Source organism: Pipra filicauda, unplaced genomic scaffold, assembly GCF_003945595.2.
Source record: "Pipra filicauda isolate LSUMZ 115617 unplaced genomic scaffold, ASM394559v2 scaffold88_size2543281_pilon, whole genome shotgun sequence".
Lineage (NCBI taxonomy): Eukaryota > Metazoa > Chordata > Aves > Passeriformes > Pipridae > Pipra > Pipra filicauda.
The window spans coordinates 2081673-2100155 of NW_024105075.1; the positions used below are offsets into that span (position 1 = coordinate 2081673).

Consider the following 18483-nt stretch of genomic DNA (forward strand, 5'->3'; position numbering starts at 1 on the left):
AAGGTAGTTATCAGGAGTTTATTTCAGCCAGGTTACGTAAGCAAGTGAATTTCTTGCTGTTCTGGTCCAACTATCCAGACTAGAGGGCTTGTGGAAGATCACCCATCTGCTGCTAGACAGAAACCTGGGTGTGAAACAAACCCTCAGACCTTATCCTGTCTTGAATTGCTCTCCTATTTCTGGAAGGGTCTGGAGCACAAGCCTGATGAGGACCGGCTGAGAGAACTGGGCTTGTTTAGACAGGAGAAAAGGAGGCTCAGGGGAGACCTGATTGCTCTCTGAAGCTACCCAAAAGGAGGTTGTAGCAGGGTGGGGGTCGGTCTCTTCTCACAAGGAACAAGCCATAGGAGAAGGCGAAATGGCCTCAGATTCTGCCAGGGAGGTTTAGATTGCATATTAGGAAAAATTTCTTCCCTTAGAGAGGGATCAGGCTTTGGAACAGACTGCCCAGGGAAGTGGTGGAATCACATCCCCAAAAGTGTTCAAAAATAGCGTGGATGTGGCACTTGGGGCCATGGGTTGGTGATCATGTGTGCTGGGTTAATGGTTGGATTTGATAATATTAGAGGTCTTTTCCAACCCTCACGATTCTAAAGCTACATCATTTGCATTCTTCCTCTTTTTAGAGGTTTTCAAGAGGCTTACACTTCTCGCTTGTACTAAATTAACAGTTTAAATTATTTGGAGGATGAAAGCCTATTTATTCCCCCAAGGCAAAGACCGCTCCTTTCAGACTAACTGCGACGCGTGTGTATGAAAGAACGGACGATGCCGGGTGCCGCGGGGGGAGCGCCTGCACCACCAAGGGCTCCGCAGCAGCATCCAGACGGCACTTCCCCATCCCCAGTCAGGCTACACAAGGTGCCCCGTCCCCATCCCGCCTTTCCCGCCGCCGCCGGGCGGCTCCACCCCGCCACCGCCCCCCGCTCCTCCTCCCTCCTCCGTCCCCTTCCTCCTCCCGCGGCAGCGCGGGCGGCCATGGCGCGGAGGGGCCGGCGGCGGCGGCGGGGGGCGGCGGCAGCGCGGACCCGCGGCACGGTGAGGCGGCCCGCGGGCTGCGCGGAGCGGGGCAGCAGGGTCGGGCGGCGGGGAAGGGAGCCGGCCCGGCAGCTTTCCGCCTTCCCGGGACAGCGGCGGCCTTTGTCCGCTGACCGCGGCGCGGGGGGTCGGAGGCGCTGCCCCTCAGCACCCGGACGGGGGGCGGGCATCGGCGGGGCAGCGCCCCCGGCCCCCCGCGCCGCCCCCGCCCGGTGCTCGCGGTCCCGACCGGCGCGGCAGCCGCGGTCCCGCTGGGCGCCCTCCACGTGGCGCGACGGCTCCGGGCTTGTAAAAGGCCGGGAAGAGGGTGGAAACCGCCCGAGGGGCTCAGCACCGGCGTGGGGCAGCTGCAGCGGTGCTGGGATCTGCGGCGGCTCTAATAAAGGCTGATGTGGAGGAGCTCTGTTAGTTAGTTAGTCTCTGTGAGCCTGGGGATGCCACTTTAGAAATAGCTAATTAGTATATTTATTTTTAATTCTGGCCGCTTTTTTGTTGTTGGTGTTGAAACACCGCGATGCCACCGCAAACACGCATGTAAGTATTGGTGAGGCTGGAGGGTTCGGGACAAACACAGGCGTGGTTCCGCTGGCTGCGGTCTGGTCCGAGCCTGGCGCCTTCTTGGGTGCGCCAGGCTGGTGTGCGCTTCACATCTTAGGAGGAGGCGTAGCTGTGGATTCACAGAATAGTTTGGGTTGGGAGGGACCTCATCTAATCAGCCCCCCGCCGTCGAATGAGTTGCTCTGAGCAACTAGATCAGCTTGCTCAGACCTCTATCCAACCTGACTTTGAATGTTTCCAGGGATGGGGCATCCACCAGCTCTCTAGACAACCTGTTCCAGTGTTTTACTGTTCTCCTTATATGTACTCTAAATTGACTTCCCTTCAGTCATGGTGAGCTTCCCAGGTGGTGGGAAGGAGTGAGGGGAAAGTCAGAATCTCAGCTCTTGATGATGGAAAGTTAGGGCTTTATATGGGTTTCTGTGGGACAAGAGTGTACTAGAGACCCTCGGAACATAGGACCTCTGCCCTGTCAAAGACTTTGTAAACCTTCTACCTGTGTATGACCTCAGGCCCCTCATTGTCAATGTGAAGATAAGAGGCTATAAAACAGTTTGGGAAAAACCTGGTTGACAATAGAAGCAAATAGCACTTCACTTCTCACCTCGGGTGCTGGAACAAGAGGTTCTTACCATCTGCTAGTCACCTTTCCAGTGCAGAGCTAAAAGGCTGCACATGTTTCTTTTAAGGCTTAGCAAAAGACCCGGTCTGTTTTTGGTGCTTTCCTGTTTCTCATGGGAGTTCATTCTTGTCTGAGTGCAGCCTTGTGCTGGCTCTGCCTCGTCTTTGTGATACAATGGTGAGCAGTGAGTTCAGCTCTGCCTGGGCCAGAAGGATATGGTGGCAAAGGTTTCCTTGCCTCTGAAGTCACATACTGTCTGCTGACAGGCACGTTAACTTGTATGTGCCCCCATTGAAAACAATTGCTAAAGAAGTCAACAGTACAAAGTTGTTTTGAATCACAATACCTGCAGTTCCATTTCCGTCCCAGAGCCTAATTTACCAAGTCCTTGCACAGCAGTTTCAGTACACAGAACTTGTTAAAGGGAGGCTGGCTGACAAAGCACTTGCACCCAAAAAGACTGGACACCAATAATTGAGACACAGAGCAGGGATGTGTAGTATGCCTGTGGTACTGTACAAAAGCGTTTTCCTTGGAACGCCAGGGCTTGGAAAGTAATTAGGCATCACCATAGATGAAAAGGATGCTCTTGAATTATGCAAAATTAATTCAGAAATAGCTGTTACAACTGTTTGAATCGATGAGAGATTAGATAGTACAAAGGAACAGTAGCAGTTGACAGTGTTTGAACTGTGTTCATATGACAGCATGCTGATATTCACAGTATTATCAGCGTTTTTGAAAAGTAGGAAATAGTTTTTAGGCAGGTATTGCCTATGGACGGTGGCATTTTAAATGGCTCACCATATGATTATGATAGTTGGAAGTTCCTTACTTTAGGATAAAGTAGCTTGATAGGCATTAGCTTATCAGTTTAAATAAGGCAACATAGAAACTCTATGCCACTGTTCTGACTATAGCAGAATTTACTTGGATTTAGCAGTAGGTTGTCTGAGGTGAAATTGCCAGAACTTTTTCGGGGGCACCATGGAAATCCCAGGAGTTACTGCTGTGACAGATTTACAGGCTCAGGCATAATCCATCTTCACCTTCACTGGAATCACATTATGTCTGCAAAGATCATAAAAGTGGGTGATGACTGCTCATTCTGTCACTTGTTCCTTTTTTTTTCTGAACACTCGCTTGCCTTTCAACCTCCTGCCACTTGTGCCAGGAATATATTTCACTATCCAGAAAGTTTCAGGGGTTTGTGGTCTAATGCTGTTGAGAAATTGTGAAGATCATCTAGGATCTTCCTTGCCTTCCTAAATTTCATTGTTGCCCTTGAGTCTCAGGCTGGTTATGGTGTTGACAGTCCTGTTGACTGTGCATCCAGTTGTGTGATTCTTTTGTGCTGTAGTAAGGGACTCTTTGCCTTCCACATCTTTCACACATTTGTATGATGCCTAAAATTAAACTTTTGCAATGCTGTTCGCCTTTATGATTTCAGTGGAAAAACCAGGATCTTGACTTCAGTTTTGGTTTACTGGTTTGGCACCTATTGACATTTTGGCTGGGGCCCTCTATTCTTGTAGTGCTGCTTAGAATTGTCAACCTTGGAATGCTTCCCTGTTCGGTTGTTATTTTGGGGTATGAGCCAAATGCAGTGCCTGTAACCCTTAGGTGGCATGCCTTGAGCTTGCCTCTGTGCTGAACCTGGGACAACTTAAGAGGCTTTCCAATGCATGTTGAAGGTGTGACTTCGCACAGATTTGGTTTGTGTGAGCATCTGTTTGGGGTTAGACTGGAATTATTTCAGTTTGACTAAATTTGAACATGGTTGAAATTGTCTGTCCTCTGCTTTGAATAGGAATACATTGTGCAAACTTGAATAAGGGAACACAGCCCAACTGATGGGTTTTTTTTTCGTGGTAGGAGCAAAAATAAGAGAATTACATCTAGCCCTGCTTTCTCGTACTGTATGTTCTTCTGATACATCACTGTTAGAGAAGAATGTGTTAGTGTCACAATCGACAAGGAAAGTGTTGCATACAAATAATTCTTAAAAAACTCAAATATGTTAGTCAATGGCATAGAAATAGCTGATGCTTCCCACAAAATCTGTGAATGTGCATGCAGGCAAGTGTTCTCTCCTTGCAGCCTACAGAAGGGCAAGTTGCATGTTTTCTGGCTTTGGTATCAGGAAAGTTGCTTTTTCACTTGAAACATGAGAATTCTTCCTGTTGATGTGGAAAGTAAAACAGCTCACCTCAGGCTTGTCTTTTTTTCCTTGCCTAACAAGACAGGCGGAATTCATGGGAATAGTGCTTGGAAAAATGTTCTTGTGACAGCTGGGGACCTCAGGTGCCTTCCTTTTCCAATCACTCGTGATTGAAACAGATCTGACAACCCTCCTGGCCTCATTTTCTGTCTCTGTCAGCCTTGGCCCTTGGTGACAGCCCTGCCAACCTCCGCAGGCACACATGAACTGCCTACTCATGGTTCTGTGGGAATGGTAACTCCGCGCAGTCCGAGACATCTGAGTGTGCTCCTGGATGTACTGGTGGTATTTTGTCAAATTTGGAGAAGGGAGAACTGAGAGATGGGGATGTCTTGAACTTTGGACTTCTGCTGAAAAAACATAGGATTGATTATTCTGGCAGTTTTTGGATTGTGTGCTGTTTGTAGCTGGGAAGGTTTGTTTTTGAAAAGTACCTTTCGGGAGTTTTAAACAATTAACTGTGTTTTATGTGCAAAAATAAATGAGTTCAGTAGGTATGAAATCTCCTATTAGAAATAAAACTGACTTTTTCAGCAGCTGTGAATTATTTCCAGCTTTTGCTAGACTGTTGGTATTTATCCGTTGTAGCGTGTATCTTTAAAAGACATTACTTCTCACATCTGCAACATTGCAGCAGACCGTTGTATCTGAACGTGTGGTCTGTTCATGTTGAAATATTTTCCCTGAGCAAACTTGGAACGTTCATCACCTCTTTGCCTTCTTGCCTTTTTAAGGGATTTAATGGCAAAAATGTTCTGTGTCATCCAGGTGTTTAGAATAGATAAATATTTTGACATTTGTGTTTAGGCATATATGTATTTACTTTCTTTGTATATACTAATTTGTTGACAAAGTTAAAATGCTAGGCTCTGATGCTGATTGAAAATCAGTTTCAGAATGTAGTTGAAAAGTTATTTGTGTACTGAAAGTTAAAAATGAAAATACCAGTGGCTTCCAGGACTACACAATAAATGACAGCAAACAAACCCATCATGGCAGAGCTGTTTGGTGCATGCTTGTCTTTGATGTCAGTCTGCTGATGGCAGTGGACTTCTGCTGGGAATAAACTTGACTTGTGATTTTGGGTGTAGAAACGCAGAATTTCAGCTGTGGAAATAGTGTTGATAAGCAAGCTTCATGGTGAGGATGCTCTTTTTAGACTTCTGAAGTGCACCCACCTTGTATGCATCAGGTTTGTCTATTATTACCTTAAGCTCTTTTGGTAAAATGGGGACTCATCAATAACTGAATGAGATTCTTCGTAGGCAGGCTATGGGGAGCAAGTCACAAACTAAAACTTTGAAGTTCTGCAGTAAGTTACTTAAATCAATACTAGTACCTTAGTACTTGGGAATGCATAAAAGATTTAAAAAAAAGTCTTCTACAGGGAAAGAGTTTATGGTTTTTTTGGATCAAAATCAGTAATTACACCCCCATAATGACTCCTCTGGTGCAGATGCAGAAGCAATAGATGAAGAAGAAGAAATTAGGCATACAGTAATCACAGCAGTGGCTAACTCAGCTGTACATTAGCACAAGAACTAATGCAGTGGCTCCTGGAAGCAATTTATTCATAGCAGCGAGGCGCATAGCTCCTAGTATGTTTTTCCATTAAAATGCATAATGCTTCATTTTTAACACTTCTCTGTTCTGAGTGAATTCCATCACAGCAGCGGATTCTGGCTGTTGGCTGTAGGAGGTGGGGGTGAGGAAGTATCCAAAGGGGTTCAAGTATGGACAGCATGACTTCAGCAGAATAAAACTGGGCCCATGTTCCCACGTTACTGTAGCTTATTTCAGAGAGTGATACTTTGGTCAAGTTACTGCTTGTTCTTGTAATGGAGGTGGAACTTATTTCAGCAACATTATTTTTGGAGAATGAGCCTCCTTTGGGTCCTTCACTTTGGCACAACTAAATTTTAAAAAAGATAAAAGAATAATAAAAAGTAATGATTATATGGGGGCCTCTATGAGCAACCTTCGTTGTCTGTGACAGCGGAAAAGGGCAGACTGCTCTTGATTTTGAACTTCATCTCAGTGATGTTCTGTTGAACATTCAGGGCTGGAGAAAAACTCCTTTAGATGAGGAACTGTCCTCTCACCATGTATTTTTATGTCTGAGAAGTACTTTCCCATGGAGTTAAACACCCTACCTATCGCATCCCCTTTCTCGCCCCAGATCTTGAGTTTCTATTTACGGATTAAAACAGTCTATACAGAATTTTCCTGGAGTTTGGCTAAATGAGGTACAATTTACACATAGCATATTTTGTGATACAGATTTGTACTTGCACGGGAGTACAAAAATAAGTTGTACTGTTGCCAGTTTGAGTCTTCCTGTTAAGCTGGCACATCTGACTCTTATCTTCTGTCTTGTTTTGAATCAGAAACAGATACCCAAGGATGTGGCCAACATTTTTAATGCCCCCAGCGGCAATGAAGATTTTCCAGGGTTCCAAGATGATGCTTCCAGACAGAACTTGTTGTCAGAGAACAGCTATGCTAGTTTTGATTCCCTGGAGTCTGGAAAAAAGGTAGGAATGGATTGCCATGGTCCAGTTATGGCCTTTGGGTGCAGTAGTACTCTGAGCCTGTGTCAAAGCTGTGTGAAGCCTAACTCACACAACAACTCATAAGTTGGAGTTCTCATATTAAAAATAAATGTAAACAAACTTGCTATCCTTTTAGGATTTAATGATGGTTTTTGAAAACATAATAATATGAAAAAGAAAATGGGTTTCATTAGAAGGTGAGTTTAAGTGAAATTGGAAAGATAGAATTACCGTTGTGGGCTGGTGTGCTCTGGATACCTAAGGCAGTGGAAATGCATGATACTGGATGGCCATTTGTGAGTATGCAGACTTCAAGGTATTTCTTCCAGAAATTTATCTCAGTGCTGTTTCTGTACTAAATCATGTTTTAATAGTGGTGACCCACAGAAACCATCAGCTTCTGCTGTGATAGTGTGATTTGCTGGTTCTCTGCTCTATTGATGATGAAGGAACTTGGATCAGTACAATGATTTGATATTTTTCCTTCTCTGATTTTGTAGCTGGAGGTAGCAGCTGAATTCACAAGAAAGGAATACAACTGGTATGCTGTCTTGGCTGCACAAAAATTTAGTTTTTAGGCTTTTAGGAACCTATATTTGATAGACATGGGATTAATGTATTACAAGATACCTTTGTCGTTTGTACTCTCAAAAAGGTTCCTCTGTTTGATTAATAAGAAAATTAAAAATGCCTTTTCTTTTCCTAGTCCATCAGGTCAGTACTTGGTTAAGAGGTGCTGATGGCAAGGAAGATGATTAGTGTTAGCAAATGAAACAGACAGAACAAGGCTTGTAGGAGTATGTGCTGTTTCTGGACCTTTATAGACAAATGAGTGCAGAAACCTTTTGGGGGTAGAGCCAGTGTCTTTGTGTATGGAGAAAGATGATGGCTAAAATGTAGTGAAATATACTGGGTCTAAATTGGTTTGTAATCTTGTTGCTAGACAGCAGTACTGATAACTTCATAAAACTGGGAGGTAGCTTACTCTTGTATTTGTGGCTTTGTGTGGAGCATCAGAAAGGATCACTGGGGAGAGGTGGTGGTGGAGAGGAAGCCTTGTGTGGGAACCTGAGCTTCTGCTGCCTGCTTGGGGACTGCAGACAGCTTACTTTACTTCTCTCTCCTTTGGTTTCCCAACTTGTGAAATGAAGATTATGATAACGGTCTTTGCTGAAAAAGCTTTTTAAAATCCTCTGATGAAAAATGCTACTGCTGCTTTAACGTGTGTTACTGAGAATCCCACTGAGACTTGTTCCAAATTTCCAGCTGGCACTGCAACCTCCTTCTTCACCATGCCTGTGTTTCCCTTGGGCTGAGAATTACTTTAAATGTCCATCAGTGTTGAATTTAACTCCTTTACCTCTAAATGCTATAATAAAAATATCCTGAGTTCCATCCAATTGTAACATAATCTGCAGTCCTTGTGCATCAGGGCCCTTCATCAGGATGAGCATCATCTGGAGTTTATGATGCTAAACACCACTGTTGCTGCAAAAGACTATAGGTACCTGTGCAGGAAACGAAAAGGTTTTGGCGTGAGGGGCAAAATGATGGGATGTTCAGAAAAATTCTGCCATTATTGTGAGAGGAGGCAAGGTAGCTGCTCTGCTGAGGTGATGAATGGAATGTCAGTGCATCAGTTGTTCTCTTGGATCTGATGCATAAATGAGTTAACAAGTAATGACCTCTGTGTGCCTGCTTTTCCTCAGAGCTTTCTGAAGTCCTGCTCCCATAATCTCTGCATTTCTGCTGAGCTTCCACCATTTCTTCTATAGGTATCCCTGATATGTATTTTACCTTGTATAGACAGTTCTTCATAGATGCAACAGCATAGCTCTACATGTGTTATTTTTAGTTACTTTAGCTAACAAACAGCATATTCCTCCCCTCAGAACTTCATTGTGGAATTTCATGAAAACATAGAATGCATAAAAACATCAGTTTCCCTTCAAGAAATGTAATTCAACTTTTAAGTAACTTCCCTATTGTGTTTGTTCCTTTCTCAAGCAGCTGCACTGCAGCTATCAACATCAAAAGAATGAAGTAATTTTGCTCAGAGAAAACTCATTCCAATTATCCATAATAATTTGTAGATGTTTTAAGTGTAAAGAAAGAACATATGCAGTAGCACCCCCCTGCCCCCCCGCCCAGCCCCCTCTAAGTTTTTCACCAGATATTAATGTAAAGAAGTGTGTAATTAAAGTCTGGGAAGGGAGGGAATTGAAAGGAAGAATAAAGATATTTATCAAGTGCATTGTATTAAAGGTAATTTTTGTTTTTCATGTGGGAGGAAGAAATAGCAGAGGAAAATTGGGGAAACAAACTTACATGTTTCTGACTTTCAAGGGGCAGGTGTGGTGTGAACATGTGAACAAATCTTTTGGGAGACTAACAGAGAAGTTGACAAGATGGTCTTCTACTAGTTCTGACTGGAAGTATGGAAATACATTTCTGATTTAGTAAAAGTGTTGTGTTTAACTGGTATGTAATGTGCATATCGTGAAGAATGTTTTCATAAGATCTTTTTACTTCCTGGTCTGTAGGCAGAAATTTAGGATCTGTCTGCCCTAGAACATGTGTGAATAATAAAGTGCACCAAAAAGAGAGTTGAGCAATTGAAAGGTGGAGGGATGTTAGTCAGGTTGTTTGAAGCTCTGTGGATTTGTGTTGGTATCTGGCAGTTCAGTGACGGTGTAACAGTGTGAGGAGGAGCAGACTCCCATCTCCAGGAGCCTGTACTGCTGCAGCAAGCCTAGAGGAGGTAGTTGTTTTACTGCAATGTCAAAAAAGGAGGGCTCTTTCTTTCTGTAATTGTGGTTTGTATCTTCTTTTATTCAAGGCCGGGTTTTTTACATGCAGAAGAAAACATGCAAAACAACATGATAATTTACTCCTAAGACAACTGATAGTTTATGTTTTTTTGGGTAGTAATGAAGAAGGGGAGGAAGAGACGAAGAAGAAAGTTTCCCCCACAAGAAACAGCTCAGTTAAAGCCCTGGGCTCAAAATGAGGGGAAAAAAAATCTTTCTGGGTTAAAATAACTCAATGCTGAAACTGAATGTTGTCTTTCTTTTTTAGTTTTGACAGGCTCTGCCTGCTAAGTGCTTTCACAGTTTATGCCACTGAATTGATACCGGCTTGAACCTCAAAACTGGTTTACTGTGGCTGTGTGACTACTCTGTATCTGTCTCTCACAGCTACTGGCTGCTATTTTTGCAGGGAGGCCGATTTCAGTCCAGATACCTCACTGAAGAACTGCGGAGGATTTTCACTGAAGACACAGACTCTGAAACAGAAGCATTTGAAGGCTTTGCTTCAAATGAGGTGCATGTGAACAAGAAAGAAGTTCTGGTAAAGGCAGTCACACCTACACGTCAATGTATATGTTGACTTCTTTGTTCCTGTCTCTTCTGTGTAAACCTCCTGTTCTAGTAGGAATTTTTCTGATAACACTGTGATGTTCTTTCTTCATCCTGAATTTAAATGTGTTACCTTAAAAGAGATTTATTTAATGTAGCATCACATATTAGAAATGAGAACTTCTTCCCCTGCTTGCAGACTGACTGTGCTAGGCAAGATTCTTCCTCTGGAGACAGCCATGTCTGTATCCCAGACTATATTAATAGGTAGATTTTGTATTGATCTCTGCACAGGAAGAAGTCGTGTACCATGAACTTTTAAAAATTTGTTGATTTAGGTGAATTTATGATGCTGTCTTTGGGTGCTGAGACTGCTGTCTAGAACTAGTGATTTAAAAATTACTTTTATTGTGTCACAGCCAGTAATGTAACATGGGATTCTTCCTGCCTCTAGACGGTGGAGTCAGACCTGAGTGATGAAGAATGCCCTAATTTATTGGGTAATGAGGAAGAAAAGGAGGAAGTTTCCCCCAAGAGAAGAAGCTTTGGCCTTCGTGTTGCTTTGCAGTTTCCCACCAGAAAGTCATCTGAGAAGAAAGTGCCTGAACAGTCTTTGTCTGACTTACCTGTAAAGGACAGTGAATCCCTCACACCTCTTTCAAGAGAAATAAACTGCAAGTGGTCAGACAAACTAGAGGGCTCCACTTCAGAGTCTGAAGAAGACATTAAAGAAACACAGGAGGAAACTTCCAGTGCAATGATTAAGAGAGCCATAAATATAAAAGAAAATAAAGCCATGGTAAGACTTACGAGTGCTGTTTTGTTCTCTGACGTTTACATGCAATTACTTAGCTTCAGCATATTTGATTTTTGGGGTCCCTGTTGGTGCTATGCTGGGAAAATCTTACGGTGAATTTTTCTACCTGGGAAAACCCTACAGGTCTTTCAGCACTCAGACATTTACTTCTAAAATAGCCTCAAGTAGGACTAGGCTGGTCAAGTTTAAAACCAGAGTTGAACCAAGCATTTTTAATGAGGATGTGAACAAAGTTACAGATGCCCAAGTTTTGTGGCCTTACATTTAGAACATGTCAGAAAAACAGCTGATCCCTTCAGGTGTTTCATGGTGTCATTTGCACAATAGATTTTCTGCTTTTTGTTAGTGCACGACAGATCTGCTGCAGTTATTGATTGGAAAGCCAGGTAGAAACTGCTAAGGATCATAAATGTAATTTTTGCACTGCTGTGGTAATGTACCTCCAGGACATCTACATAGTGCAAAAGATCATCCTGCTGAAGTGCTTCTGATGCTGCATGTGCTGTGGTTACAGGAACTGCCAGTGGGGCTCAGTGTACCCATGTCTCTGGTTGTATCTGCACTGCTTAAGGGGACACTGAGTTCTCTGACAAAAAGCACAGGTCTTTCAGCAGTCATTCAGTAAAACAGTCTACAGGGAACATCTTACTGTCCTCTGCCAAGGGCACCCTGTCTTTCTTTCTTCCCTCTCTCCTGTCATATGAACTGAATTTCTTGTTATTGGTCATGGGTGTCATAACCATGTTGTATTGTGCTCCCTTAGTGCTGTTTCGACAAGATTTTATGTAATTCTGTCTAATTCTAGTTCCTAGTAACAATTACTGGGAGCTATGAAGTTAGCACTGCTAGATTGCAGAGTTTTGCTCATTCAGGAGTAAATGAACCCCTTTTGTGAGCTCCGTTTAAATAAAGTGCCTCCAGAAAGTTTCATGCACTGAAAGTTCATATGTTTAGATACAATTTGAAGTGCATGTGAAGAGTGGATAGTAGGTGTTGCTTGTTTGCAAGTTGCAGAGAGCTTTTAATGTGACATCACTTGATTTCAGCTTGCTCAGCTGCTGGCAGAATTGAATTCCATACCAGACCTGTTCCCAGTGAAAACGCCCACCTCAACTCCTTCGGTAAGTTTTCGGTACTGACTAGTGGTGACAATCGTTTTTGTTAGACTTAGGATTAAAGTGTTTAATCGGAAACTTTGACCAAGTTTGTTCTGGTTTTCTTTAAGTTTGGGTACTTTATTTGTATAGATTTGCTATTGGTCAGGAAGTACTAGAGATTATGTGAGGAAATGGAATTTTATAAATTAATTTATGAAGAAATAAGAAAACTGAGATGAGATGCTACTTTATATTTTTTGCCCTAGAAATACTATTGAGATGGTAGACATATGTCTGTGTATGTGGGAACAGAGAAGAATAGTTGCTTTCCTTTGGATTTAGGTTCTGTTCATTTCCCTCTTGCAGGCTTTTCTTCTAAAATCCACACTTCCCAGTAGAGCAATGTTCATGAAATTGAAACATGTCAACACAAACTGGAACGAGACTGTAGTTGTTTCAACTGCCTTTTCTCGACTTTAAGCAGAGGATTGTCAATCCCTCCTAGTTCTCTTTAGTGTTTTTCCACATGTATTAGAAGAGATGTGAGGAAAAACTGAAGAGCCATGTCTTTGGAAAGCCCATTTAGAAATGCTGGTATGGTGGTTATTAAAAGATGAAGCCAAGTTAAACAGAATTTGAAAGGCTGGATCACCTTGCTAGCTTTAATTAAATGTTTTAGAGACTTAAACATACTTTAAATACGTACATAAGCCTGCTACTTTTATTTAGTACCTTTAATGGAGGAGAGGAGAGGGCACAAGAAGTATTCTAGTTACCTCATCTGCTTGATTTTTGACTTCCAGCCTGTCTCCTTGTAATGTGTCTTTCACTTCTTTGAAAGAAAATGTAAGTGTATGGTAGCAAGCAGACTTGCTTTCTGCATCTTCTTTATACTGTCAGATTTAGTAGCTGCCTTATGGTAGGTGCCCAGGCAGGACTTATGGTACATGAATTCAGTCACGCAGTAATTGCCAGCTGTGACAATATCAAGAGGATATCTTTCACCTCTAAAGAATTTCCAAGTTTTAGGAATCATGAACCATGAGAAGCAGCTCAATAATGCCCTTTCAATTTAAAAAGTTTAAAAGAAAATAAACTAGAATTTGGATTGTTCCTCAAAGGTGTATTCGGATTGTGGGAAAATCTGAGCATTTAGCTACCAAAGAACAGTAAGAACTAGCTTCTACCTTAATATGACAACATGTTAAATTTTTGGTGTAGTTCTATGATGTTAATTGGAATAGAATTTGACCTGAAGGTGTGGTGTTTTAAAAGGAGCAGAAGGTTATAGTCTGTAGGGAGAATACTTAAGAATGCTAGAAATTGGTGAGGTTTGGCTTAACAATTAAGGAGTGGGAGAACAACAGATTAATTTATGATACTACAAGTGTGGTATAGACATTTTCAGATCATTTCTGGTGTTTAATGCTACGAATAACTGAAAGGACAGTTACTGGAATTTTCTTCCCCTTCTAGAAACAGAAGAAAACCCCAAGGAGGACATTTTCTGAAGGCCAGATAGCACGTCGAATGAACCCAACCAGAAATGCCCGTCCACCAGAAAAATTTGCCTTGGAAAAATTTACTGTGTCGGCTGTCAAATTTGCAGAACATATCCGTAGCTATAGGCAACAAAACCTCTTGAAGAGACTCAGTGTGGTATTTGCCAGACTTTGATATCTCCAGTAGTCAGGAATTAGGAAACATTTAAATTGTTGGCCAGCACTTAGACCAGACATCACATCTTACAGAAAGTTATTGAGAATCTTTGGTTGGGATTAGCTACAGAAAAAGTTATCTCCAGGCCTTTCTGCCTCATCTTTCACCTGTTAAGTGGGCTCTGCTTGTGACCTGTGTTGTCCAAGCGTAACAAAGCAGTTTACTTACAGTCTGTTATTTATTCATTATCTGAAAATTCCAAGCCCTTATAAGGAAGACACTTTAAGTGTGCATCCACACAGACTGGATACCAGTTCTGCTTGTAGGAAAGAGTGCTGGGCATAGCTGAAGCATTATAGAGGGAACTTGGCTATTAGAAAAAGTGGAGTAGCACTGAATGAGAACCTGAGCAGGCAAATGACTGTTTTGGACAGAACAGAGCCAATCTTAGAGTGAAGGACAAATGAGATCTTAAGAGACAGGTATGGGGAAGGCTAAGAATCAGATAAGATTTATCCATGAATACGGGTCAAAGGGAAGGATATTTGGAATGAAAAAAGAGCACTTAATAGTGAGTGGAGTACTCTCTTCCAAATAACAAAGAGAATAGTAAGAAAAGGGAGGCCTGGGTATGCAGGGCTAACCTAAAACTTCGGTAGAGGGTTTTTTGCAGGGCATTAGACATTGTCATTGGAGAAAGCAATCAGAGAGTATGCAAGGAGATTGAAGGAGGAAAGCACGGGAAGGCATATGATCATAGTTTCTTATTTTGAGAGGGAAGAAATGGAGTATGAAGGGTTACAGTGGAGGAGTGCAGGGAATGCAAAGAAAAAAAGTTAGCAGAAGTCATGTCAGGGATGTATGGAAGTAGAAGTAGTAATGATGGAAAGGAAGAACACTGAGACAGAATTAATAAAAAAGTAGTAGAGAAAAAGTTAGGGAGGAGAGGGAAAGAGGCAGTGATAATTTGGAAACTATTACCTGTTCTTCCAGTGGTGCATGAGCCTGTAGTCTGCCCACTCTGGACTGCATACACATTAAAAATGAAAGAATTTGTTACCAAGTTTGGTGACAGAGTCTTCGTGACATCAGACAAAAGGTATTGAGATGAGTTTGTTTAGCAGGGGGATTGTGGAGTGCGCAAAAGAAGGAGATCATCAAAGTACTCGTCTCATCGTCCAGTAGAAGATATTACTGAAGAGGACTTGGACAACATTGCAGTCACTGTTAGAGACAAAATCTATGACAAAGTTCTAGTAAGTGGCTGCTGTATTCTTCAGTTTGTCTGTCTGCTTGAAATTAAAAGTCTCTCAGTAGTTCACTGGAGTTTGCTGAAAGGTGTGCTTTCCTGAGGTTCTGGAGAGAGTGCAGCTCATCATTATTATGTTATGCAAGCATGACCTTGAAAGCTTTGTCAGGCTTGACCGTGCTGGTTGATACACCCCACCAGCTTTTTGCCTCTGGAGGGAAGTGCTTTCTTGCCACAGAGCTATTAAATAAAATTTGCTATAGCTCTGACTCACCACTGAGAAGAGCTGGCATCCTTTTTATCTCTCATTCTCAATATAAATGTTGTGTTGGTTGTACCATTAAATAATAGTGATCCTTGATGTTCCTTGTACCCCCTGGAAATCACATTTCTGTACAGGTTGGGTAGTTTCCAAAGTTCTTGATGGAACTTCTCCTTCCTTTCTTTCACTGGATTTGGCTATTGATTGTCATAAAGATCAGCTTACTATGTATTTCATTGTATTGGCAGAGATGAGTCATAAGGTCATTTTCTGAATAGTTCTAGCTTTTTCTTAGTTAGAAGAAAGGATCAGAACTGCAACATGAGGCTCATGTAATTTGAGACTTCCAACGCAACTAACTGAAGCTGGACGCTGTCTCTGTAAAATTCCTACCATTGCTATATGATTTATCATAATAATAGAACTTACTAAGATTTTCGTTGCTGAATTTGACTTCGGTTTGAAATTTGTGCTTATTGTTAGGAAAGTTGGTCATTGAGCATTTAAGATGTCCTAGGATGTTTCTCCTCCTTTCCCCTTTTAGGGTAGCACTTGCCACCAGTGTCGACAAAAGACAACAGATACAAAGACAATCTGTCGCAACCAGGGCTGTGGAGGAGTAAGAGGGCAGTTTTGTGGACCGTGTCTTCGAAATCGATACGGTGAAGATGTGAAATCAGCTCTGCTTGATCCAGTAAGTATCATTTTTTGGGCTTGGAACAAAAGTATAATGAACAATATATACTCATGGTAACCTGATGTGTTTAAACTTCTTTGCCATGAGAAGATCTGTAGTACTGTTATGACTGACACTGATTTTGTTTAGAACTCAAGTGGAAAGTGCTGGACCTGGGTTACCAGCCACCTATCTTTGTGCTTTGAAGCTCCACTTGCTTATCAGATGGTGGAGGGCAAGTGTGAGAGCTTTTAAGAAATGGAATCCGTCCACTTTCAGAAAAATGCCAAAACAGACACATTTTTTAATGCTCTCAGTAACGTGGCATGGAAAGCAGGCTCCTTGTTTTTGATTCCATTGTTTAAATATGAGAAAAAAAGAGAAGGACCCTAAAAGTCTTAGGGTTGATTCCCTTTTCTTTGTTGTCCCCTGAGACACTGAGCAAGGAGAGAGCACAGGCTGCTGCCAGAGAATGAGGCACGTGGATACACAAAGAACCTCTTGGCAGAACAGAGTGCTTGGCTTGTTCTGAGACCTCCTCTCCTCCACCTCTGTTTTAGAGATGAGCTTCTGGGCTGTTCTGAAGGTCAGCAGAAAACTAATCACTCTGAAGAGCTGGGTATTCAACTCCAGGAATCGTGCTATACCAGCAGGCAGAGCCAAAGAAACTTGTCACAATGGGTACCCATCTTCTTCTAGGGAGTTGACTACAGTCAGCCTAGCACAGAATGAATTATCATTAGGCATTACAGATGACTTCAGTCTATCTGAAAATCAATACTGAGCACATTAGAGAACCTGAGGCTTCAGAGTAAGCATTAAAGCATTTAATGATTTCTTTAATCATGCAGAATTTGGAAATTGTTAACAAGGTTGACTGCCTGGCTGATAGAGGCTTTTAAAACCTTGCCCTGAGCAGTCACATGGTAGGGAAGCCATACTTATGTTTGTCTGAGCAACGGGAAGGCCAATATAACCTTGCTCATAGCTTGCTTTTACCCCCTGTCCCACATTCATGCCCTTGCAGGCCTGGATCTGTCCTCCTTGTCGTGGGGTGTGCAACTGCAGCTACTGCCGCCGGCGGGACGGGCGCTGTGCCACCGGCATGCTCATCCACCTGGCCAAGTTCTACGGTTACAACAATGTCAAGGAGTACCTGGAAAGGTGAGGGTCATGCTCAGTAGTCATTCCTTGTTAAACTGTTGTAGCCCCTTAAATTACACTTGACTTCTTGTGCCCTGGGGCAGATCCCGCACCTATGCAAATGAAGTCTCTTGGACTTCAGAATTTTTCCTAGGCTGAAATCGGCTTCTTTGAAGTAAGTCATACTGTCTGTGTAAACAACTGTTTTGCTTAAGAAATTGAAATGCTTTTGCCTATTTTGAAATCCCTACTGGTTCCTTGAAGCGTATAGAAGTGCTGTTTTGGAAGTTGTCATCTTCAGTAATGGAAACTGTTGTTTATGGGGAACCTGAGTTTCCTAAAAAGCACTAACATTGTTTTCTCATGTCTCCTAGTTTACAAAAACAACTGGCGGATGACAATTGACAACACTGAGCTCAAGCTGTGCCTGCAACTGGTTAATATGTTGAAAAATTTTGACTTCAAAAGTTTATTACTCCGTTTTATATAAGATAGAATTGTTGTGTATAGTACATTCATTTCTGTGTTGGGAACTTTTTGATTGATGTGGTCTTATGCAAAAGATCTCTCAGGAAAATGTTTTGGTAGAGAAATCTACATGCACAGACCTATAGGTTAAGTGAAGTGGCACTCTTGAACCTTGAGTGGTTAATTTTTAATAGAGCTACCCAAGCACGTGATAGAGAACTTGATCAGTTTGAGCAATATTTTTATTTATATAATTGTGCAAGTTTGCAGAAAGGATGTTTAACAACTACCTTCAAAGCATCCGTATCTTTAAAGAAACAAAACACCCTTGTCTACCAACTTGACCTTAAAGATTCAGTTTTCCAACCCTTGCTTTCTGAACCTGTTAATCCACCTGTGGTTTATGGAACTTGTCCCTGCAAAGAAGGAAAGTGTACTTTCATTTGATGCCATTATATTCCAACCAAAGCTGATGCAATCGACCAGTGGGAGGATGATTGTTTTTTTTATTTTATTTCAAAGTGCAATTATTCACAGAAACATGAAACTAGAAGAGTATTTCTTTAAAAATATAAAATAAAATTTTAAACATCATCCCAGTAAAACCAGCAGTTTTTGTGTAGTGCATCTGCTGCCTGAACCATCTGGTCTAAATCAGAGTTCAGGATTAATTTTTTTTTTGCTTACAGTTCATACTTAGAGGTTTTTTCATTTGTACAACCAGGCTTTTGAACAACTTTGTTTAAATGCAACATGCCTGTA

General features: G+C 42.1%; 1 protein-coding gene across 4 annotated transcripts; it reads left to right on the plus strand.

Annotated features, from left to right (window-relative positions):
- Positions 1 to 978: 978 nt before the first annotated feature.
- CDCA7L (cell division cycle associated 7 like) lies at positions 979 to 18483 on the plus strand. Of its 4 annotated transcripts, none has more exons than XM_039390926.1 (10): positions 979 to 1038; positions 6827 to 6973; positions 10211 to 10342; positions 10805 to 11149; positions 12214 to 12288; positions 13741 to 13923; positions 15045 to 15179; positions 15979 to 16128; positions 17128 to 17274; positions 17628 to 18483. In XM_039390926.1, exons 1-10 carry the CDS (start codon positions 979 to 981, stop codon positions 17649 to 17651), a joined length of 1398 nt encoding a protein of 465 aa, XP_039246860.1. In that variant the 3' UTR covers positions 17652 to 18483. The 4 variants fall into 4 exon arrangements, with proteins under 4 accessions (XP_039246860.1, XP_027594236.1, XP_039246861.1 ...); XM_027738435.2 differs by having other exon boundaries at positions 17138 to 17274; XM_039390927.1 differs by having other exon boundaries at positions 15048 to 15179.

Excerpts from the sequence above, each read along its gene's own strand:
- CDCA7L (XM_039390926.1), top strand. The coding sequence starts at position 979 with ATGGCGCGGAGGGGCCGGCGGCGGCGGCGGGGGGCGGCGGCAGCGCGG. Across the intron at positions 1,039-6,826 it reads CAGCGCGGACCCGCGGCACG|AAACAGATACCCAAGGATGT; the intron begins GTGAGGCGGCCC and ends GTTTTGAATCAG. Across the intron at positions 17,275-17,627 it reads GTCAAGGAGTACCTGGAAAG|TTTACAAAAACAACTGGCGG; the intron begins GTGAGGGTCATG and ends CATGTCTCCTAG.